The sequence below is a fragment of the Leguminivora glycinivorella genome, chromosome 26 (assembly GCF_023078275.1).
Source record: "Leguminivora glycinivorella isolate SPB_JAAS2020 chromosome 26, LegGlyc_1.1, whole genome shotgun sequence".
Lineage (NCBI taxonomy): Eukaryota > Metazoa > Arthropoda > Insecta > Lepidoptera > Tortricidae > Leguminivora > Leguminivora glycinivorella.
In genome coordinates, this window is record NC_062996.1 from 9,052,370 (window position 1) to 9,076,812 (window position 24,443).

The window sequence follows — 24,443 nt, forward strand, 5'->3', positions numbered from 1 at the left end:
TGTAAATAAGTATGTATTTATCTATACATATAAGTATGTATATCGTCCCCTAGCACCCATAGTACGAGCTTGGCTGAGTTCCGGGCTAGGTTGATTTGTGTAAGGTGTCCCCACAATATTTATTTTATTTTATCTTGGCTAGACCCAGAGCTCTCAGAAAACAATGGAACAGCCATAAAAATACAGATTACATTCTCGGAATTTTTCGCTAGAACTTGCGAGGAAAAGAAGAATTCCCATAGGATGTAGCTAGACTACCTCGCGTAGAATGCGCGTTTTGAAACATTTTCAAATACACGACGAAATGTTTGTAAAAGCATTTGTGTTACTTAACTTCAAAAGCGGGTAAATCCATTCTGCTATAAGGTCGATTATCTTTCAGATCATATTATATTTTTTATATATTCAACCTTAAAGCAAAATGGATTTACCCAAGATTGAAGTTATTAGGTTCACTTCCAGATAAGCATTAATTTTATTTTTTATTGTGTATATTTATATTTATTGTTAAATGGAAGCTAAGCGACACATTTATGTGTATACATTTCAATGAAATGAAATGAAATAAATGAAATGAAATATTTATTTTTTCCAAGTAGGCATATTACAATGCGCTTATGAACGTCAAATAAAGCTACGCCGGCTCTAACCCTACGCCTCAGCCTCGAGAAGATTTCAGTCCCCCCTCAGTTGGAGGGGGGTATCCACTTTGGGACCGGCAAGAAAATGTTCCTTTTGATTCAATTAATTTATATGCTCCATCTAGTCAGGAGTGATCTGTGAGCGGCTCTAGGGAAACGACTAATTCAATCTTATGAAGGCTGCGTTGTCTATTTGTGTTATTCTGTGAACAACTCCAAGGAGTACATATCATTTGTTACGCTGTTAAGGAACGTATAAATGTACGCGATGCTTTAATTATTATTTATTTTTATTTCCATTTATGAAGGGCCCAAGAAAATAAATATGTTTGGCTAGGCTAAAATAAGAAATAAAACAGGTCTGTTAGCAATCGGCAGTTAGGCTGGCTAAAAGCAATATGGCTGGAGTAATTAAAAAAAAAGAAAAAATTTGGACGACCCCTTACTCAGATCAACCTAGCCCCAAACTAAGCAAAGCTTGTACTATGAGTGCTAGGCGACGATATACTTACTTAAATAGATAAACACATACTTATACACATAGAAAACATCCATGACTAGGGAACAAATATTTTTTTTGACAAATTATTAGTTGTTTTAAAATGTCTTAAACCATTTTTAAATAACGGAAACTTTTCTTTCTATCTTCTGTGCAAGAGAGATCAAAATGAACTTTTAATTTCATTTTAGAACAATATTTTGTTAATTTTTATTAAGCAGAAACGTCTGCTAACGATTCTAAACATTTTTATATTAAAGGAAAAAATGGAAAAATTTACGCTTCCGGCGGGACTTGAACCCGCACCATTTTTGCAATCCGTGCAATGCTCTTACCAATTGAGCTACGGAAGCCACGCCGGACCTCGCAAATCTTTCCATGCCTTTCCTTTTTGTACACACGTCTTGGGGTGACGTCTAGCGCCATCTACCGACAGACGTCACCCCAAGACGTGTGTACAAAAAGGAAAGGCATGGAAAGATTTGCGAGGTCCGGCGTGGCTTCCGTAGCTCAATTGGTAAGAGCATTGCACGGATTGCAAAAATGGTGCGGGTTCAAGTCCCGCCGGAAGCGTAAATTTTTCCATTTTTTCCTTTAATATAACAATATTTTGTTGTTCTTTTTGCATACCTTTAAGTACATTATTTATAGTTTAAGTAACATTTTGTTATATAATAAATTCTTTATGTAATCCGTCGCTAAACTGAAGATTAAATTTTAGGATTTTTTCTCTCATGATCCTTTTCACACAACCTACATTTTTAGGGTTCCGTAGTCAACTAGGAACCCTTATAGTTTCGCCATGTCTGTCTGTCCGTCCGTCCGTCCGTCCGTCCGTCCGTCCGTCCGTCCGTCCGCGGATAATCTCAGTAACCGTAAACACTAGAAAGCTGAAATTTGGTACTAATATGTATATAAATCAGGCCAATAAAGTGCAAAAATAAAAAATGGAAAAAAATGTTTTATTAGGGTACCCCCCCCCCTACATGTAAAGTGGGGGCTGATATTTATTTTCATTCCAACCCCAACGTGTGATATATTGTTGGATAGGTATTTAAAAATAAATAAGGGTTTACTAAGATCGTTTTTTGATAGTATTAATATTTTCGGAAATAATCGCTCCTAAAGGAAAAAAAAATGCGTCCCCCCCCTCTAACTTTTGAACCATATGTTTAAAAAATATGAAAAAAATCACAAAAGTAGAACTTTATAAAGACTTTCTAGGAAAATTGTTTTTAACTTGATAGGTTCAGTAGTTTTTGAGAAAAATACGAAAAACTACGGAACCCTACACTGAGCGTGGCCCGACACGCTCTTGGCCGGTTTTTTTTTTCGCTAATATTTTTCAATCCCGCGAATAATATTCCCTAGGCTTTGTACTTAAATTTCAGGCTTTCAATGAATTTTCTTTAATACTTTCAATCACAACACAAATTATAACTGAGCCTAAATTTAGAATTAAAAGTGTTTCAAGCTTTGAAAGTCACCAGTACTTAAATATTTCATTCTCAATTTAATAGGCTTAATTTTTAATAAGTAAGCATCTTACTTTAATCTGGCTTTTGAAGTAATTAAGTGCTAAATTGTGTTGGGCATGGTGTTGAAAAATAAATGAGATTATAAAATAAAAATCTGAAATATACTGTACGATTTTAAGTTATCTACTCCATTGCTGTTGCGACATTACTGCTGCTGCTTTAGTGCTACCGCTTTATTTATTTACTTTGGGCATGTGTATACAGTTGTACAAAAATACACATAAACTCAAGCCTGTATTCCCAAAAGAAGCAGGCAGGGCACACGAAACTGTTTAGTGCCACTCTGAGTAATGACGGGGTTAAAATGAATGAAATTCTGTTTGCTAGCCCATCGCCCACATTGAACCCATATCCCTAAGTCAACTTCTACGACGCTCATAGGAGAAAAGAGTGTACACCCTTCTTAAAGGCCGGTATTGCACCTCCAACCCTTCTCGTGTTTCGGGTGTCCATATGCGCAGTAATTGCGTACCAGCAGACAACCTGTCTGCTAGTATGGCATAAAAAAATGGAAAGAGAGTGGTGACATTCTTAAAATGATATCACACAGGATATAAAAGTGACCAGAAACAAACGCGTTTCTCGTTAGGCTTGTGCCGTTTCGTTCGTTGATCGGAGCGCTCCGATCTCGTTCAATCGCTCCCACGAACTAGTTCGCCCTTTTAGGTCTTTTGCTCATTTAGTTCAGCCAGACCAGTGACCACTGTGGTCAGAAAGATCAGAACGAATGGGACCGAATAGTGTCAAAATGATACGAATAGTCTACAGATAGAAACTTTCCGGGCCGAAAGGTTGTAAGTAACCGAAGTTTAATGTGAAAACTTGACTTTTTTTGTTGCTCTGCTAAGTAGCTCTCGCTCTCGGTCGGCGCAGTCACACATTCGTTCTCGATCCCAACCGCTCGCGCTCGCCGATCCTATACTGAACTAAATGAGCAAAGACCGATTCACAGACCACGGAAAGATTCAGTTCATTTCGGTCATTGATGGGATTTTATTCCTAACAGTTCATAGTTCGTGAACGACACAAGCCTATTTCTCGTTAACATTCAAACCTAACTTAGTTCGATCGATGGCTAAATGCCTCATAATGGGATCCTAATGGCGGCCATCATACGACAAAAGTTAGAGTAGTATTCGATGTTACATAGAAATAGAATACAAAGAACTACGAACACGAAACAATAATATATACACGTTAAACTTCCGTGAGACATATTCAAATAATTAAGCGGGCGGAGCGGCGAGCGGCGCGTTCAGTTTGCGGAGTCTAGCCGTCGCGTGAACTCCTATACGCCTGAAGAGGGGCCTCCGAATTGGCCCGAAACATGTCGCAGCAATAGCGATATAATAACGTGAGTACAACCGTATCTCAATTAATTATACGAAACAATAAGTATAATTTTATATGTATTATTTCGTGTTGAAAGGTACGGCAAGTAAAAGTTTAAGATATAATTTTATATGTACACTCGATTTATGTATAAAACAAAAATACATGTAGATTCCTAAACGTTTGTCTTTTTGATGAAAAATTCGAGTGACTGCTAACAAAACATAAGTACCTACCTACCAATTACCTTTGAGCGAATACATAAAAAACAATTTACAAACATAATATGAGAATTCATTTTAAAATTATCCATTATAAAAAAGAACATGCAATCCGGAAACGGAAAACTCCACATGGTTTTCCTTTTAAACGAAAACATTATGCCGTCACGTTAGAGTATATTTTTGGGTGAAATTTAAATCATTTTCATGTATTTATGGGAACAAAAAGTATCCTCCGTTGATATCATAGACTACCACTGAGAGACACCGTTTTATAAAAGAAACGACGTATCATTTTTTTTATATATTATAAATAGGCATAACTCTTGGTCACAGACTAGTCAAAGGAAAAGGCGTGACCTACTATGGAGTGAGCTTGCCCAGAAGATGCCTGTTCACTCTTGTTTTTTTTTTCTGCTGGCTGAGCTAAACTTTGCTGCCATCTTAAGAGTTGACTTATTATAAAGTGACCAAAAATACTTTAATTTCACATCTTTTTCTTCTGACTAGGTGTGTTTTCTTACAGTTGTAAAATAATTGTGAGGGTGTTTAGTAAAACGTTCCACTTTGTCGATTGCTACAAAGCCGCTGTGTAAGTTCCTTCATATAAAGATACAAGTAAATCTCGACATCTTTATGGCGATGTCAGTCACCGGCAAGTGGGACGTTTTACTAAACACTGTCACAATTTTACTATATATTCTCTTAAAATAAATTTGAGGTGTCGGACTGTCGGTGTCACTAATATACTGTAGGCAACAAAAGATATATCTTGCTCATACATCGTCTACTTAGTATGCGATCTGTGACTCCCGCCAACGGTGATTTACATTACACGGATCTGCGCTTATGTCACTTATATTATTCATACAAATAGCGAGGGGGTTGAGGGGGGAGGTAAAAGGGGGAGTTGTAGTGATGGGCCTTTGTTGGGAATATTCATCTGGAATATTACTTTTTTGGAGAAACATTGTAACTAATATTTGTTCCGGTATCATGCAAGCGACTGCCATAGTCCTTCCAACCCGAAGGGTAACTAGGCCTTATTGGAATTAGTCCGGTTTCCTCACGATGTTTCCTTCACCGAAAACCAACTGCCAAATATTAAATGACATTTCGCACATCATCATCATTTTTCGTAGGAGGTAGGGCATAGCGAATGATATTCCGCTTTGTGTGGTAGGGCACAGCACAGCGGATATCGTCTCGCTCGAATCTAGAGCAGAGCCCAACTGGGGTAGTACCTCCGCCTTACAGAAGACCGCAGCCAAATAGCACTAGACCCTACTCATTATAGTGTTGTGTTCCTGTCGGTGAGTAAGGCTGCCAGAGCTCAACGAGGGTGCGGTGAGTTGATGACGAGAAGACTTACGGAACTAACTTGTTCCGTCTATTGTCCTTTGAGTCGTCGGCAACCCGAACCCTCCCTAGAACTTGTACACTCCTTTTTGCTGTGTACTTAACACAACAAAAGGAAGTGTACAAGTTTCTAATGGGGTGGCAACGCCCACGTGACACTGTTTGAGTTGCAGGCGTCCTTGTTTGCCACCGACGTAGTATAAAAAAAAATCATCATCCTCTTGCCCTGTTCCCATTATTTGGAGTCGGCGCAGCAGATTTTTCTCCTCCATCATCTCTATCAGCCGTCATTTCCATACTAACACCTTTCACTCTCATATCATTGTTCACACATTCCATCCATCTTTTCTTAGGCCTTCCACTACCGTTGTCACCATCCACCTTCATCTTTATCACTCGTTTTATAACATCGCTTTCATCCCTCCGCATTACATGCCCATACCATGCTCATCCGCTACCTTTTGTGCGACATTTTGGACATAAGTTCCGAAAAAGTCACAGGTAGGCCGGGGCACATCTCGGACACTGGCGATCAAATATATGAAAGAGGTCCGTTCCTAGCACACAGTCTAAGCTTGTGTAGGTGAACGCGTACCATGCTTGTATGAGTGAGATATGACAGGTCGACTGTTCGCGTTTTTGACAGGAAATAACTGTGAGGTAACCGAGAGGGGGTGGGTGGCACTTTCAGCGGGGAGCGGGAGTGGCTATACTGTACGATAGTACTCTTTTTTATACTGTGGCCGGGGTTCGAACCCACGACCTCTGGATTGAAAGTCGCATGCTCTTACCGCTAGGCTACCAGCGCTTCTCTTGGTAACAAATAATACAAATATTCTTGAAAACTGTAGCACAACACTATACAATTAGACACTTGGGGTGGGAGGCGCTTGAAGTGCGTGATTGGTGATAATCGGTTTTGAAATGCCGGTTAACTTGCTTTAACTTACTTATTAAACTTGAAATTTCGTCAAGAAGTGTTTAAGAAGCGAGCACCATGGTCCATGAATATTTTTTTATTTATTAAAGAAAGAGACAAACGGTCTTTCACTAAAATATTAGTACATATTATTTTTTAAATCTAAACCTGGAGTTTCATTTATGTTTTATATATAATCAGAGATTATGGATTTAGTAGATATGTCCACCCCATACAAAAAAATGCGACCGCCTAAAAGCACGGCAAATCTAGATGGCGTTACTACAAATTTCTTGTTGCCTTGAGATCACTGTTAGATGGCGTTAAGTGTCACTTTTGAGACATAAATCTTTAAAAGAATATAATGAATTTTAGGACTCGTAACGCCATGCATGTACTAGATTGAAAGTTAGTTAATATTTCGCCACCATTTCTATCGCTTAAATAGCTCAGTTATAGTAGCGTAAGACGATGGACGCGGCCCTGACGTCGTGGGTTCGATCCTCGGTAGTGAAAATCTTTTTTTTCTTTTTTTTTAATATTTTATACCCTTTTCAACCATCTCCTTTTAAATAGTGATTTTTTTAAGTATTAGATTCACAACCCATTTCATTGAAATTTTGTTAGACACATGTAATGCAATAAGTTTAAAAATTGTTTTTCAGTATTAGTATTGATGGAAGGTAACCTAAGGTTCAACATCGTACCCATCGTACCTACTAACAGCAATACTCTGTCTTAACTAACCATAGACGTTATGCTCTTGTAATAAGGATTACAAATGTACAGTGACAGTTGTCCAGTTGCATGTACCACATTGAAAGTTAGTCTAGATATATTAATATCGACAATTACAAACCGTCAGCAGATGTTGCTTTATAATATAATTAATAAATAAAGATTTTTTTTGAGTGTAGGTGGATATTGTCGATTTTGGTTTCGCTCAAGAACCTTTGCGAATACGTTACAGACTAAGGTGTAAATTATCTACGCATTTTGTTATGAAAAACGATACAATATACGGCTTAAACAAAACGCGGAATATAAATACATAACAAAAATTGCCTTGTGTTGCTTAATTCCGTGATTCAATATATGTATGTATTTACAAAAGCTTTGCCGCCATCCACGTCTTACTCAGCTTTAACATAAGACTGAAAATCACTTAAACATTAGTCTTTAGAGTCAAAATCTTTTTACTATTTTTACAATGAATGAATGACAAGTCTAGCTATGAGGTTTTCCACGAACACCAGAGTTTGCGCTATGTGGCTATATATGTCACTCTATATGCCTGGATAGGAGTAAAAGAGAAAGATGTCCGCAATGTGTTAACCCAGGTGACAGCAGTAAGCCCTCAGTACTAGTACTGTCACTGGCTGTCATGGCCAACCTACTGCGTTTCGATACTGGTAAAATATCGAAGTATCATTCATTATGTTCTTTTTGTATCTAGGTTATTAATTATATACGAATATCAAAATATCAAAATGATGATAATTGATGAATATCAAGATGATTTTTAGTTTAAAGCAAGAAGATAAAAATATTTTCAGAAATATGTACCTACTCTTTTTATATAACAAAACGCATCCATCAGTCAAGCGCCGTATAGCCATCATCTTCTATTTCTGAATTGATTTTTAATAGTACATTGTGCAACAAGGGGAGGAAGTTGAATATTACTAACGAGAGTAAGTTAAATCGCGACGGCTTGCCGGAGCGATTTAAAGACTCGAGTTAGTAATATTCATACTCCCCGAGTTACACACAATGTTTTTCATCACACTCGCAATGTAAAAAATATGTAAATAGATGTAAAAAAGTTAAGTACGGTACAAGAAATTTCATTATTCCCTTGGGAGAACGATTTTTCTATAACTCACGCTCCGCCTGCATACAATAGCACATTTAAAGTGCGGGTGTGATGAAATAATAATTTACTAAGGTCTAAATCAGTTTACGACCAAACTAGAGTTATGCGACGTTGCAGTCAGCAGTCTGGCAACGTTGCATTTTGAAGTAACAAAACATTTAATATTCATTCAATTTGTCGTGAAAAGTCTTCATGACTTACTACTCATATTATACCTATAAGTTACCTAATTTCGTCACTCTGATTAAGTAGAAGTTTGGTGTGGCGGTCAAAGATACTGCTTTTTAGCTGCGATAACTTGAGCAGCAGACGAGGTTCGAATCTCACCGGGGAGACCTTGCTTTTTTGTGAATCTTTTTTTATTTTTTTATTTAATACTTTGTGTTTGATTTATTTTTATTCATTATATTTGATGGGAAAATAAGTACTAATATTTCATATCTCAGGTTTGACATGTTTTTACACCCCGAACTACCAATATTCCATGTTTTATCAATCTGGACCAACACTTAGTATGGTAATGAAAAAACTTTTATATTAATATTATTATTGTTTTATTCCCCAATAATATACAATATCTATCATTTTGACAATTTTAGTCTCATTCTGATCATAGTGCCGTCTGACTCTGTCGTGCTGAAATTATGTAGTTGTTTGTGGTAAAACATTTTTATACTACTAAAAATGAAATAATCAGAAAGTAATACTTCCGTCTTAGTGCGTTATCACATTATCCGATCCTGTATCAGATGTAGGACCGATATCGATATCCAATATATTTAAGCCGCTATCTTTGATTTTTGCCTTTAAAATTCTTCCTTCATCCGATATCGCGGATAGGATAATGTGAAAACGCACTTAGAGTTGTAATATTTTACCTAGCATATTTTGGTTTTACTGGAATGTACGTTCAAGATAATTCAGAATTATCGTTAAAACTTATGCAAAAAAAATCAAAAACTATAAAATTAAAATAAAACACAAAAAAACTGTTATCTTCACTTTGTGTCTCTCCGCCGGGATTCGAACCCGTGATCTCTGGATTGAAAACCAAACCAACTTCAACCGTGACCATAACGTGCCTTGACAATTGGCCCGAAATTCGCCATCATCTAGCTTTCACTAATGTGTCAGGCGTTTCGATGTTCCTGCTGAAAAGTAAATACTTAAGTTAGTTGCTAAGCTGTATAAACAATATAGCCCTTGAATAGGGTTGCAAAAAACGGTTTTTTCTGGCTTGAAGTTAGTAAGTTGCACCTGTCAAATGATTGAAGAGAAAAACGTGAGACGGATGTATGGGATGACAAGTCTGTACTGTATTGGAAAGGTGCAGGGTATGTGCAGGGTGCAAAGCGGGTGGAGGGGGTAACTAAAAGGATCACAGCCAGCGCTCACTATGGCCAAAATTGACATTTCCTGTCACTGACTTACGCTGTCAAATCCATATTGCAGTAAACATTTTCGAGACAAATTTAAGTACAGTAAGTAAATTTAGGTAGTTAATATGGGCCTAGTAAAATTTGTTATGGTGAATTGTAATAACACCAAGAAAAATAGCGACTAAATTCTAGCTATTTCCAAGACTGTGATGGAAACGAAACCACCGTTTAAGTGGATAATTGCCGTAAGAAGAAAAGTGTCATCTAACCTCTGATTATTTAAAGTGCATAATCATTTGTTACAAGTATTGAATTTACGGTGAATTTATAATGCAAACTTTATTGGAGGTAGAAAAGCCGATGTGGAAGCCAATCCCAGTTACGAGTATGTTCCAAAATCATTTGAGTTGTTCCCTTTGAGTTGCTCCTGTGTACAAATCGAAACAGATTGACAAAAATGCGTAAACATCGAAGTTTCAATGGGATGAAGGAGCACGAAAACAAGAAAAGCAGAAGCAGGCCATCCACTAAAGGCTTATCACATTTTAAATAAATTTCCTGAGAACTTATTTCATCGCATTGATGACTATATATTTGTTGTGATATGGTAAACCTCTAATATTTTCAAGTAAATGAAACAAGTTTTTGTAACGTATATTATAATTAAAAGTTATTATAGCTAGTTTCTTTTTATTTTACTATAAACCCTGTACCCTGTCCCTGAATGATATACAATAGTACCTACAGTTAGCTTATGAAAATGACATATCAACAATTTCAAAAACCAATGATTTATTTATACTTTATTGCACATAAGTTCAAATGGTGGAATAATGTCTTCAATCTCTAGAAAATTCCCAGCTAGAACCAATTTCTTGCCTTTATTCATTGACCGATATCGCATATATTATGTTTAAGTCGCCATCTTTGATTTTCGCCTTTGAAATCCTTCCTACATCCGATATCGCGGATCGGGTATAATGTGAAAACGCACTTAAGGTTGTAATATTTTGCCTATTCTGGAATGTACGTTCAAAATAATTAAGAATTATCTTGAAAACTTACGCAAAAAAAATCTAAACAAATAAAAAACCATAAAATAATAATAAAACCCAAAAAACTGGATATCTTTACGTGTGTCTCCACCGAGGCTTGAACCAGTGACCTCTGGATTGAAAAGCGAACGAACTTCTGATGAGACCATAACGTGCCATGACAATTTGCCCGAAATTCGGTATCATCTAGCTTTCGCTACGTGTCAGGCATTTCGATGTTCCTGCATAAAAATAAATAGTTAGTCAGTTCCACCTGTCAAATTATTGAAGAGAAAAACCTGAGACGGATGTATCGGATGACAAGGCTTGCAAATTTATTAAATATAGATATGTGCCAAATGGGACTATGAGCGACATCTATCCATTTCCGCTGCAAACAATAGTTTCGTTTTGACAGTCGCATTTTGTGGTACGGGGTGGCATAGTCTGTATATATGTAGTTTGTGATATAATGCAGTGCAAAACAGCGAGTAACACATTTTACCTTATGAATCTATTACACTAAGATAACAATAACTTTAGCTGATGCTTAAATCCAAATAAATGTGCTTAAATGTGCTTGAAGGAATATCATATACTTAAGTAAATTAATTAACTACATTACATTGTATTCGTGCCCACAGTCCCCGTATTGATAAGCCGTGTATTCAAATATCAGGCCAGGGTTCGACTGGTGGTGGTGCGGATTCAAGCCCAGCTCATGCTTCGCTTGCTCAATTATTGGCAGGTCTTAAATCAGGGTCTAAGATAGCAAAAAGAATACCAAGGGGGGCACGTGCGTTGGCGGCGCGAAGTTTATCAGAGTGCATACAATAGTGTCAGACAATAGTTTCTCAGCTTGGGAAAATCTTCTTTCTTTTGCATATACACATTTTCATGTGCCTCGTATAAAATCAAGCCGCAGTTTAACCGCCATCATTAAGGGAAACTTATCGAATCCATCTTTTCCAACTTCAGAGTCCACCGATTTTCATTCCGTGATAACTCAGACGACCCAAACCAATAATGATAAACACAAGTGCAGACAAATTGAGCAGAAAGTGTCCGACGGCGACTTAAAGGGAGCAACGAGGTTACTTTTCTCAAGCGACTCTTTGGCGTTATATTCCCCTGATGTGCTCAGTGCGCTGTTGGATAAACATCCCTCTGTTTCATCTTCCTCTCTTCTCTCTCAGCACGGGCCGAGGCCGCCAGCAGCCTCACACCAGCCGCTCCAGGTGTCTAAAGATGCAATTCGTCAAGCAGTGCTCTCTTTTCCGGCGGGCTCAGCTGGTGGGTTGGACGGTATTACTCCACAACATTTAAAAGATTTGATTAGCCCACTAGCGGGTGATGCCGGTGAAACTTTACTGGAGGAGCTGACAGCGTTGACGAACTTAATGCTGGCGGGTAAAGTTTGCCAGGAAATTGTTTCGGTGTTGTACGGAGCTAACCTAATTGCACTAAGGAAAAAGGATGGGGGTATTCGGCCCATTGCCGTTGGTAACACTTTTCGCCGACTTACATCTAAGGTTTGTTGCCGCCAGTTCCATTCTCGTTTGACTGAAAAGTTTAAGCCCGTTCAGCTGGGTTTTGGCCTTAAAGGGGGATGTGAGGGAGCAGTACATGCAGTCCGCTCTTTTCTTGACAACCAAAATTTTGAGGTGCTCTTGAAAATTGATGTTTCCAATGCTTTTAACTCTATAGACCGTGGCATTCTTCTGGCTCAGGTCGAAAATGAACTTCCAGAGGTCTTCGGGTATTTATGGCAATGCTATGGATCAGCATCAACACTCATGTACAGAAATAATGTCATTCCTTCTTGTGTGGGTTGCCAACAAGGTGACCCACTGGGTCCTGTAATTTTTAGTCTCGCAATTCACCCGATCATCACCCAGCTCACGTCTGATTTGAATTGTTGGTACCTTGACGACGGCACTATCGGCGGAAATATGTCAACGGTTTTAGCCGATTTAAAAACTTTGGTCGAACGGTTTGCGGAGGTCGGTCTATCGGTGAACTACAGTAAGTGTGAAATGTTTATTTCGGACGCCATCCCTCCTGACACCCGGTCGTCTTGGATAAACGAGATAAACCAACTCACGCCAAATATTTCGATTTTGTCTCGCACCACCCTCACCCTTCTGGGAGCCCCAATTTTAGAGGAAGCTATACCGGAGTCCATAGACTCTAAGATCGAACATTTTAATAAATGTTCTGATCTACTGTACAAAATTAACCCGCACATGGCAATTTACATCCTGCGCCTTTGCTTGTTTTCACCGCGGTTAATGTATATTCTCCGTTGCGCTCCCGTCTGGAAATTTCCTGCGCTTACTGCAACCGTGGACCGTATAATAAAGGAGGCCGTTGGTAAAATTTTAAATGTCAGTTTTGCTCCCTCGGGATGGTCTCAGGCTTCTCTCCCTATTAAGTTTGGTGGACTAGGTATCCGTCTTGCGGGCGATCTGGCGCTCCCGGCGTTTCTGTCTTCTGCCTACAGCACACTCCTCTCGTCGGCGGGATTCTTCGTATCCCTTCAACCGCTGACGTGACGGTGGTGGGCCTGGCAGAGGCGGAAGTGGCTTGGGGGGCAGACCATTCCGCCGACCTTATCCCGGAAGAAAAGTCCAGTCAGGCGGCGTGGGACGTTATTAACGTCAAACTGCAGCACCAGCGACTTGTGCAGGAGTCCCGGGACCACCATGAGCGAGCTAGGCTCCTGGCGGTGTCAGAAAAAGAGTCGGGGTATTGGTTGCACGCGCTTCCTTCTCGCAACCTTGGCACCGTTCTTGAGCCTTGCGCTTTGCAGATCGCGGTTTGTCTTCGGCTAGGCATGAAGATCTGTGAGGCCCACGCCTGCAGTCGCTGTGCCCAGCCGGTGGATACTTTGGGACGGCATGGTCTGCATTGCAGGATGATCGCTGGTCGTATTTACAGGCATTCCTCTCTCAATGACCTAATTCGCCGCGCCCTCAGTACCGCCTCTCTTCCCGCGACTTTGGAGCCATCGGGTCTCTCTGCAGGGGACAGCAAGAGGCCTGATGGCTGCACTCTGGTGCCATGGAGCCTTGGTCGCCCTTTAGCGTGGGACGCGACCTGCGTTGATACGCTGGCCCCGTCCCATATTGAAGGGTCTACACGGAAGCCTGGGTCTGCCGCAGACCAGGCACAGACACTCAAGCGACGCAAGTATTCGTTCTTAATGAACGAATACGAGTTTGCGGCGCTTGCAGTGGAAACGCTGGGTCCTTGGTCGACTGACACGAAAAAATTCGTAAAAGAGGTGTCAGTTCGGCTAGTGGGCGTCTCAGGCGACCCTAGGGCGGGCTCTTTCTTTGCCCAGAGAATAAGTTTGGCGATTCAGAGGGGGAATGTAGCCAGCATATTGGGGGGTTTCCCGGAGGGAGATGAATTGGGAGAAGTTTTTTATATATAGTTTTTAGTTTAGTTTTTTTTGTGTGGTTTTATGTTTAGTTGTAAATCTTAGTAAGTTAGTTAATTTTAAGATTTCGTGTGTCCGTCTTTAGAATAAGATTTATTATTAAGTAACTTCTTGTGTGTTCATGTGTAAATGTTGACTTTATGCTTTATGTATTGCAATAAACTAGGAATTAATTAATACTAAACTTAAAAGCTAGCTAATGTCTAAAATAGGCCCTTGAGGCATTGTACCAAGGATACTGGCGACATTTCCTCGCTGTATCGCAATGCTGATACGTTGAGCGAGGAAGTCGCCAGCTCTTCGGTCACCAGTTACCTCAACCAGACGCTTCGCGATTTCTGTGAACAACTTGTTCGCGCTGGGGCCCCATGGACCTAGAGTTTCTACACATTAATTTAAATAACATCATCTGAAAGCGCACTGAGAATGACATTTCTAGTTATATTTTAGGGATATTTATCTACCTATCTATCTATATAGATATCATCCTTCTTGAGGTATCCCGGCATTTGCCACGGCTCATGAAAGCATGGGAAGCCGCTTTGACAACTAATCCCAAGATTTGACGTAGACACTAGTTCTACGAAAGCGACTGCCATCTGATCTTCCAACGCGACGGGTAACTAGACCTTATTGGAATTCCGGTTTCGTCACGATGTTTTCCTCCACCGAAAAGCGACTGGCAAATATCAAATGACATTTCGCACATAAGTTCCGAAAACTCATTGGTACGAGCCGGGGTTAGAACCCGCTACCTGCGGATCGAAAGTCGCACGCTCTTACCGCTAGCGCTTGCGTTGCAGTTGCGTAATGAGCAAGCGCGGATCCAGCTTCGTGCCCAGGGGGGGGTCACGTGGTAAAGGCCCAGGCCCCAGGGGGGGGGTCACGTGGTCTATTTGTATGGCCAACCTAGGCTCCAGGGGGGGGGGGGTCACGGGGTCTATTTGTATGGCCAACCTAGGCTCCAGGGGGGGTCACGGGGTCTATTTGTATGGCCAACCTAGGCTCCAGGGGGGGGGGGGGTCATGATCCCCTGAATCCGCGCATAATGAGTTCATTACCTAACAAGTGCAGTAATATATTATAGCCTCATATTTAGTGCACAAACTTGGTCTTTGACGGCGAGTCAGAGGTCCAAACTCGGTGTTTGTCAGCGAGCAATGGAGCGCACGCAGCATCATATTAGGTGTAAATTTAACTAATCGTATCGGGAACACCACGCTGCGCTCCAAACCACAAAAAAAAATCGTTTATTCTCAAAATAAACCCTTTTTTAACAACATTAAATCTTCTGCCAAACTGCAGGACAGTTTGTTAAGTAAGTAAGTTTACGCTATGTACAGGTTTGAAATAGTTGACGTAGTTTGGAAAGCGGCAAGCTGAAGTGGGACTGGGACGGTCATGTCTGCTGAATTCCGAACGAGCTATGGGCCAAGATTACCACAGATTTGCAGCCCAGGCCAAAACGGAGACCCGGCAGACCATGTATGCGATAGCGGAACGAGTTGGACTCCTTTTTGAAAGAATGGCCGAGGACTGCACAAAACCGTGAGGAATGGAAAAAGCGGGGGGAGGCCTTTGCCCAGCAGTGGGACATGACAGGCTCTTAATAATAATAATAACGCAGGGCAGCTTATGGCGAGCTGTTGGGGAACAGCGACCCCACGTACCCGAGTGCTCCTGGGGAGTTCTGTTACCCGTAAGGCGGGTGGGTGGGACAGGACTCTCTACCTCTGGCTTGCCTTGGCTGGCCGTCCAGAGTGGAGTCGTTAGGGCTACATGCCCCAGGGGTGGAAGTGAAAATTTGCGTAGGACGCGAGTTGGTACAGTGGCTTAACGGCCACTGGGCAGAAAGCGGTGTACACCTCTCGACACCCTTGAGTTCTCACACCGGTGTTGCCCTTGAGCCATCTTGGATGTCGCTTTTTGTGGGGGCCATCTTGTGGGGACGAGTCACCGTCTGCCAGAAATAAAATTGGATACCGTTTTATTAGGCAGGCGTCCGGTTTTTTATCCCATAGCCCAGTATTTAGTCCATCACTTTCATCCAATAGCCCAGTTCATTTTAGGTTCCATTAACTCTGAAATAGTCCTTACGGCGGGTGTTGCCTCTGCGTGTGTCCCATGATACGGGTAAGGGCAACACCCGCTCGGTGTACCCCTTACATTTCATTAAAGTGTCAAAAGGGCCTCTACGCGTTGGCTTCGGCCCCGCGCACGCCTCCCAAAGGCCCGGAACACCATTGTTCCGTGATGGGAAAGACATAATATTTAATGTATTTTTGTTGAAAACAGCTAAAGCTTTTATTTTGTCCCCAGGTACCCCCAATCGACTACCTCCGCCAAGTAACCTTAGACCTCGGTGGTTCCTGCGCGCTGGGTTCAGCGGCCGAGCGCCCAGTTATACGCAGGGCCCCGCCCACAAGAGCGCAGCAAGCTACGCGCACTGTCCGCGCGCTTATACACCGGTTCAACGAGGTTAGTATGCTATCTCACTCACTTTATAGCTGTCTTTATCACTCATTAGTAGCTATAGTGTGCTTCGGTTCAGAGAATTCAATTATACGCCGAGCCCCGCTCACAAGAGCGCAGCAAGCTACTCGCACTGGCCGAAATGGCTGGATCATGCTATAAAGTTTGACAAGCCTCTGGTTCTTGCTAAGGAGAAGCGATATATACCCAGAATGTTGCGAGAGGCCATTGAGATCAAGAAATATCCAAACTTTAATAGAGAGGATGGCTTTACTTTACCACAGGCTTGGGATCCAGTAGTACCTACATCTGATAATGGAACAAGCACGACGAAGGCTGTGAGGCATTTGTGTTGTATGGTGTTGGATATTTGCAGTTTATTCGTTGTCAATTTTGTGTAGAGTAATTGGTTAATTATTTTTTAACATAGTAATGGTTTTTTTGAATATTGTATAACTAGCTTTATTAATAGTGTGTGAACCTGCCTTAGAAATCTATATTATTTGTGGTCATGGTTCGTTAATATTTCTTGTATGTGGGTAGCTTTTGCGCATTGTAATTTTTCTTCAGTCACCCGTTGACCACGAACGCTGTAAAGAGTTCGAAACGTCAGGATGAATTTTAAATTTATTATACGCGATTTAATCCGTTTCCATAGTTTTATTTAATGAGTAACTATCGCGGTAACCGAAGACAATATGAAGTAAACAAACCTTGTAGTCAAAATGTCTTTACTTTCCATTCTAACTCATCAGATACTGGCTAAATCCATGTGTTATTTAATCAATTCATATAACATTATGATCCTCAACCTTTAAAATAATCATAATGTGAAATAATATTGATATTTTATATAATGGTTTGTTTACATTGTTGACAATTTCTATTGACAGCGATTTTACGCGGGCGAAAAGCCTATAAATATAAATAAGGAATATATATGTATAGAGGTCGCCATCGAACAATGTTATCTTATTTGATTAATCCATTCGATTTAACCTAATTAATCTTGAGTGAATGTTGAGTGAATGGTTGAATGGGTTCGGAAATCGAGTGAGTAATTTATGAAGTGGCACGAGGAAACTCCTATTAATTATACGTTTCAAAATAATTTGAGTCGTGGGAAATGTTAAGGATACGTTTGCATTATTTGCATACTATCAAATATATCCTATCCATGGGTAGTAATTGCTTACTATAAAGAGACCTGTTTGTTTGTTTGCTTCCTATTTTGTAAAAAAAACTATAAATTTAGGTCGAAATCTCGGTAAGTGAGCATACTTTTTTTTCGCCACTTTTATGAAATGTGATGTTATTGAAAAAAAAATGCTATTTCTACTCAGAATCACTAGCTTTTTCAATCCTAGTAGTTAAAAATTGGTCCCATACGATTTTTTCTTATTTTGTTACCATTTTCCGTACATGTTGTGTGGGGTAACAAAAGAGGAAAGTAACAAAAATGTATGGAAATTCTGGGATACTTTATGTCTCCCAGTGAGATTGAAATTACTCGTGATTCTGAGTACAATTGGCCTAAAATTCCTTAAAAATATCAAAAATGGCAAAAAAAAGAAATGCTTATTCTAAAATTATCCAACTCGCGTTAGAAGTACTGTAGGTACCACAAGTTTAGATCCCCGCGATAACAATATGTTTCAACCTGAATATTTTATCCTGAAGCCACATCTGTGCACGGTACCTATATGCAAATACATTACATGTGGAAACCCGAATATCACAGGTATATCCAAGAAGACCCACCACATAAAATTCAGGTACTATAAAAGTTATATTTATTAACGAGTTATCCCTGGCGTTAACAATATTTTTCGAGCCACATCTGTGCATGGTACCTATTATATGTGGTAGCCCGAACACCACAGACATATCAGACATCCCTGGCGCGTAGTGTCAAGGTTTGACTGTCAGTACTTCAATCATTGCCAATATTCATGTACTGACTCTGAAAGTAGGCGAAATCCAGAAAAGTTTATATGACATTTTACTCTTATATGATGAAGAATACGCTGGTGGTCTAGCGGTAAAAGCGCGCGACTTTCAATCCGGAGGTCGCGGGTTCGAACCCCGGCTCGTTCCGATGAGTTTTTCCGAACTTATGTGCGAAATTTCATTTGATATTTGCCAGTCGCTTTTCGGTGAAGGAAAATATCGTGAGGAAACCGGACTAATTCCAAAAAGGCCTAGTTACCCTTCGGGTTGGAAGGTCAGATGGCGGTCGCTTTCGTAAAACTAGTGCCTACGCCAAATCTTGGGGTTAGTTGTCAAAGCGGACCCCAGGCAATGAGCCGTGACAAATGCCGTGATAACGCAAGGACGATGATGATGATGAGGAATACGCTGTTAAAATTATTCGATTTTCTCATGTCACACCGTGCATACTCGATCCTCTTTGATACGTGTAAAGTCCGCGTAGCAATATCGTAGTTTTGAACAGCTGCTACGCGGTTGTAGATATATGCTACGAATCTTCGTAGAGCGCTACGGAGCAACCAGTATCCATACCAATATTATAAATGGGAAAGTGTGTGTGTCTGTTTGTTTGTCCGTCTTTCACGGCAAAACGGAGCGACGGATTGACGTGATTTTTTAAGTGGAGATAGTTGAAGGGATGGAGAGTGACATAGGCTACTTTTTGTCTCTTTCTAACGCGAGCGAAGCCGCGGGCAAAAGCTAGTATTATAAATGGGAAAGTGTGTGTCTGTTTGTTTGTCAGTCTTTCACGGCAAAACGGAGCGCCGAATTGACGTCATTTTTTAAGTGGAAGGGATGAAAAGTGAAATAGATCACAGTACCCGTAGCTGAATGGCATTTCTGCGACGCAAAACGCCCCCGAAACGCCGCAGAAATGTAGTCTGGCTCTGTCGCGCCAATACGCAAGAGCGATAGGGATAGATAGCTACGAAAGAGCGTTTCGTGAGCGTTTGTGCATTTGGCTACGCACACAGGTAGGTAGGTAACTATTTTGTATGTATGTATGTATGTATAAACTCTTTATTGTACAAAACACAAATATGACACAGGATAGACAGTACAAAGGCGAACTTATCCCTTTAAGGGATTTCTTCCAGCTAACCTTTGAGTAGGTGAAATGTGATGAAGAACTATTTTTTAACCCCCGACGCAAAAACGAAGGGGTGTTATAAGTTCGACGTGTCTGTCTGTCTGTCTGTCCGTCTGTCTGTCTGTCTTTTTGTCTGTCTGTCTGTGTGTGTGTCTGTCTGTGGCATCGTAGCTCCCAAACGGATGATATAGACTTGTTCAATATAACCTAACCACAAAATTAAAATTTTGAAAAAACCCCCGACCGCGACATAGCGGACCGATTTTCATGAAACATGGCTAAGAACACTCCCGACTAACTCAGCTTTCAGACAAAAAAAAACTAAATCTAAATCGGTTCATCCGTTCGGGAGCTACGATGCCACAGACAGACACACACACAGACAGACAAACAGACAGACAGACAGACAGACAGACAGACAGACACGTCAAACTTATAACACCCCTTCGTTTTTGCGTTGAGAATTAAAAATGGACGTTATAATAAATTATATTCCGTTCGGATTCTCTCGTAGTCTCTCGTTAGCGTCTCGTGGACACAATAGGCACGCGGGCGCACACGTGACGCCACAGAGAGCACAGCCTACTTAATCACTGCTGATCCCGCTAGGCGGGTTCTACTCATTTAGTCCTCGCTCAAAAGTTAAGCGCCTCGTGGACATAGTAGGTGCACACGTGATGCTACCAGAGAGCACAACCCACTCACTATAAATATTAACTGCGGAACCCGCTAGGCGGGTTCTACTCATTTAGTCCACGCTGGTAAGTTAAGCGTCTCGTGGACATAATAGGTGCACACGTGATGCCACAGAGAGCACAACCCACTCACTATAAATATTAACTGCGGAACCCGCTAGGAGGGTTCTACTCATTTAGTCCACGCTGGTAAGTTAAGCGTCTCGTGGACATAATAGGTGCACACGTGATGCCACAGAGAGCACAACCCACTCACTATAAATATTAACTGCGGAACCCGCCAGGCGGGTTCTACTCATTTAGTCCTCGCTGGTAAGTTAAGCGTCTCGTGGACATAATAGGTGCACACGTGATGCCACAGAGAGCACAACCCACTTACTATAAATATTCACTGCTGAACCCGCTAGGCGGGTTCTACTCATTTAGTCCTCGCTCGTTAGTTGAGCGTCTTGTGGACACAATAGGCGTACACGTGACGCCACAGAGAGCACACCCCACACAACCACGGCTGAACCCATTAGGTGGGTTTTATTTCTTTATCGTTTAGACTGTGCTATCTGTGTAAAGTCGTCAACAGGAGATTTCGAATAAGGATGAGAAAAGTCGATAAGTTCTCGTAATTTTACGATATTTTTACTGCGGTGTAAAAATATACGCCCTGTTTTACTGCTAGTGTTTGATGGCGATATTTTTATGTTGTCATCAATGTGAAGGGTTTTCGTGTTATGAAAAAACATATGGCGTTCAGATATTGAAAGATTCTTATGGTTCATGTATGTAAGGGCGCTTCTTCGATTGAAATCATAAAGGAAGTAAGGAAAGGATTTTTTTTAATACTACGTCGGTGACAAACAAGCATACGACCCGCCTGATGTAAAGCGGTCACCGTAACCTATGGACGCCTGCAACTCAAACAGTGTCACATGCGCGTTGCCACCCCATTAGAAACCTGTACATTCCCTTTTGCTGTGTTAAGTATGCCTTTGCTGTGTATTATATAAATGTGTTTTTTTTTTGTTTTTTAATTATTATTTTTTCTTTTAACTTTTAAATGTGTTTGTATTGTTTTATATGTGTTGTATGTTGTTTATGACGAATAAATTATTGGATTTGGAAAGAGTTGTAACTCCATACATCAGTAAATACAAGTTATTTGTAGTGACTTCTAGTGTCATCGTTACGGTAACCGCTTACCATCAGGCAGACCGTATGCTTGTTTGCCACCGACGTGGTATAAAAAAGTGAGGTCTGTAGGTAACAAAGCTTTATATCGATAGTCGGTAATACTATCGATAGCAGAGCATTTCTTTTTTTTAGTACGTATTGAAAATAAGTTAGGTTAGGGTTTTTTTACAACGCTTAAGAGCAAAGATAAGGGGGGGGCGCAGCCCCCCGAATAAAAGAAAGAACAACTAAGTATCAAAACTTAGTAAAGTTAGGGTTTTTTTACAACGCTTAAGAGCAAAGATAAGGGGGGGGGCGAAGCCCCCCGCCAAAAAGAAATACCAACGTAGTACGTATTGAAAATAAGTTAGGTTAGGGTTTTTTTACAACGGTTAAGAGCAAAGATAAGGGGGGGGGGCTCGGGGGGCGCAGCCCCCCGCATAAAAGAAAGAACAACTAAGTATCAAAACTTAGTAAGGTTAGGGTTTTTTTACAACGCTTAAGAGCAAAGATAAGGGGGGGGGGGCTCGGGGGGCGCAGCCCCCCGCAAAAAAGAAAGAACTAAGTATCCAAACTTAGTAAGGTTAAAGTTTTCTTGCGACCCTTAAGAGGGAAAATAAGGGGAGGCTCGGGGGGCACAGCCCCCCGCAAAATAGAAATACCGATTAAGTATCCAAACTAAGTAAGGTTAGGGTTTTCTTGTGACCCTAAAAAGCAAAAATAGGCAGCCCACTTCGCGGGCTAGCGTCGACACGCTTACAAATCCAAAATTGATAAGAAAAACAAAATAGACGGCGAGGGGCGAAGAACCCACAAGGGGGGCTCGGGGGGCGAAGCCCCCTCAAAAAGAAATACCAACGTAGTACGTATTGAAAATAAGTTAGGTTAGGGTTTTTTTACAACGCTTAAGAGCAAAGATAAGGGGGAGGGGCTCGAGGGGCGCAGCCCCCCGCAAAAAAGAAAGATCAACTAAGTATCCACACTAAGTAAGGATAAATTTTTTTGCGACCCTTAAGAGGGAAAAAAAAAGGGGGGGCTCGGGGGGCACAGCCCCGCGCAAAATAGAAATACCGATTAAGTATCCAAACTAAGTAGAGAGGGGCGAAGAATCCCCAAGGGGGGCTCGGGGGGCGAAGCCCCCCGCCAAATAGAAACACCAACGTAGTACGTATTGAAAATAAGTTAGGTTAGGGTTTTTTACAACGCTTAAGAGCAAAGATAAGGGGGGGGGGGCTCGGGGGCGCAGCCCCCTGCAAAAAATAAAGAACAACTAAGTATCCAAACTTAGTAAGGTTAAAGTTTTATTGCGACCCTTAAGAGGGAAAATAACGGGGGGCTCGGGGGGCACAGCCCCCCGCAAAATAGAAATACCGATTAAGGATTTAAACTAAGTAAGGTTAGGGTTTTCTTGTGACCCTGAAAAGCGAAAATAGGCAGCCAAGGGGGGTTCAGGGGGCGAAGCCCCCCGCATAAAAAAAGATCAAGGTAGTATTTAAAATAAGTTGGGTTAGGGTTTTGTTGTAACCCTTAAGAGCAAAACAAGGGGGTTTCGGGGGGCGAAGCCCCCCGCATAAAAGAAAGATCAAGGTAGTATTTAAAATAAGCTAGGTTAGGATTTTCCTGTGAGCGTTAAGAGCAACAGGGGGTTCGGGGGGCGAAGCCCCCCGTATAAAAGAAAGATCAACGTAGTATTTTAAATAAGTTGGGTTAGGGTTTTCCTGTGACCCTTAAGAGCAAATACAGGGGGGCACAGGGGGTGAAGCCCCCGCAAAAAATAAAGTTCTACGTAGTATTTAAAACAAGTCAGGTTTGGGATTTTTTGTTACCCTCAAGAGTAAAAAGTAATATAATAAAAAAAATTGTCACCCTTAACCCTTCGAGTCCCAGCGACATCATATGATGTCAGTAAAATATAAGTAAATACATATAGATGCTTGGGGCTCGAAGGGTTAAGAGCAATAGACAGTCCACTTCGCGGACTAGCGTCGATACGCTCACAAAACAAAATGTGGGACGGAAGGCGAAGCATCCACGAGGGGGGGCAGCAATGCTAGCACGATAGCTCCGCAGTTTTTGATTAATTTCGTTAAATGCAGTAATTGCCATAAATGGGTTTGTGTTAAGTACCTATATAGCGTACGAGTATTATGTCGCTTGAAACTGTCACTGTCGTGATTGGACTGTGACAATCAATTAATATTTTTCAGCTTTGCGTTCTCTAAGCATGTCGCGAAGGTCTACAGCTCACAGAGCCACTAGTTATATGCTGTTTGTCTCCCTGTGCAATAAAAAAATATATATATATTTTCATACATTTTGGATGGCGGTAACGGAATGGAAGGTTCAAAAAAATGTATGGAAATCTTGGGACATTTTTTTCCTCCTATCAGGATCGAAAGACTTCGCGATTCTGAGTATTAATCGCGTAAAAAATACCCGTGTTACAAAAAAAGTGGGGTGGACAGCTTTGAAAAAAATGGCCCTAATGCGAGTTATTTTTATAGGCATAGTTAAGTGACATATTGGCTACGTGCACGACAATTACGCCCACTACCATGTGAACTTGAAGTGGAAAATGACAAAAAATTACATGTAAACAAACATTATACAGAGTGGGGCTTGTAACAAAGGCGAATAATTGAACTCTAGGCTATTCTTCTTATACTGATCAACATTTTGTTCGGCGACTTTTAAAAATAACATGTATTTTGATTTTTATCACCCTTGAAAGTTTTTTCTAAGAGGTAATGTATTGCGAATTCTGTTAAGTCTAAAGTGTGACAGACA

The 24,443-nt window shown here is 40.9% G+C and overlaps 1 protein-coding gene and 1 non-coding gene across 2 annotated transcripts in view; one reads left to right on the forward strand and one right to left on the reverse strand.

Annotated features, from left to right (window-relative positions):
* LOC125239766 (1-phosphatidylinositol 4,5-bisphosphate phosphodiesterase epsilon-1-like) overlaps positions 1 to 24,443 on the forward strand; it is a 234,420-nt gene that overhangs the window by 23,556 nt on the left and 186,421 nt on the right. Inside the window, exon 3 of the mRNA XM_048147438.1 lies at positions 16,563 to 16,721. Within this exon, the coding sequence (XP_048003395.1) occupies positions 16,563 to 16,721 (159 nt within the window). The remainder of the gene's footprint in view (positions 1 to 16,562; positions 16,722 to 24,443) is intronic.
* Positions 1,420 to 1,493, reverse strand: Trnas-gga. Its single transcript has one exon. It is a non-coding gene; the product is annotated as a tRNA-Ser (tRNA).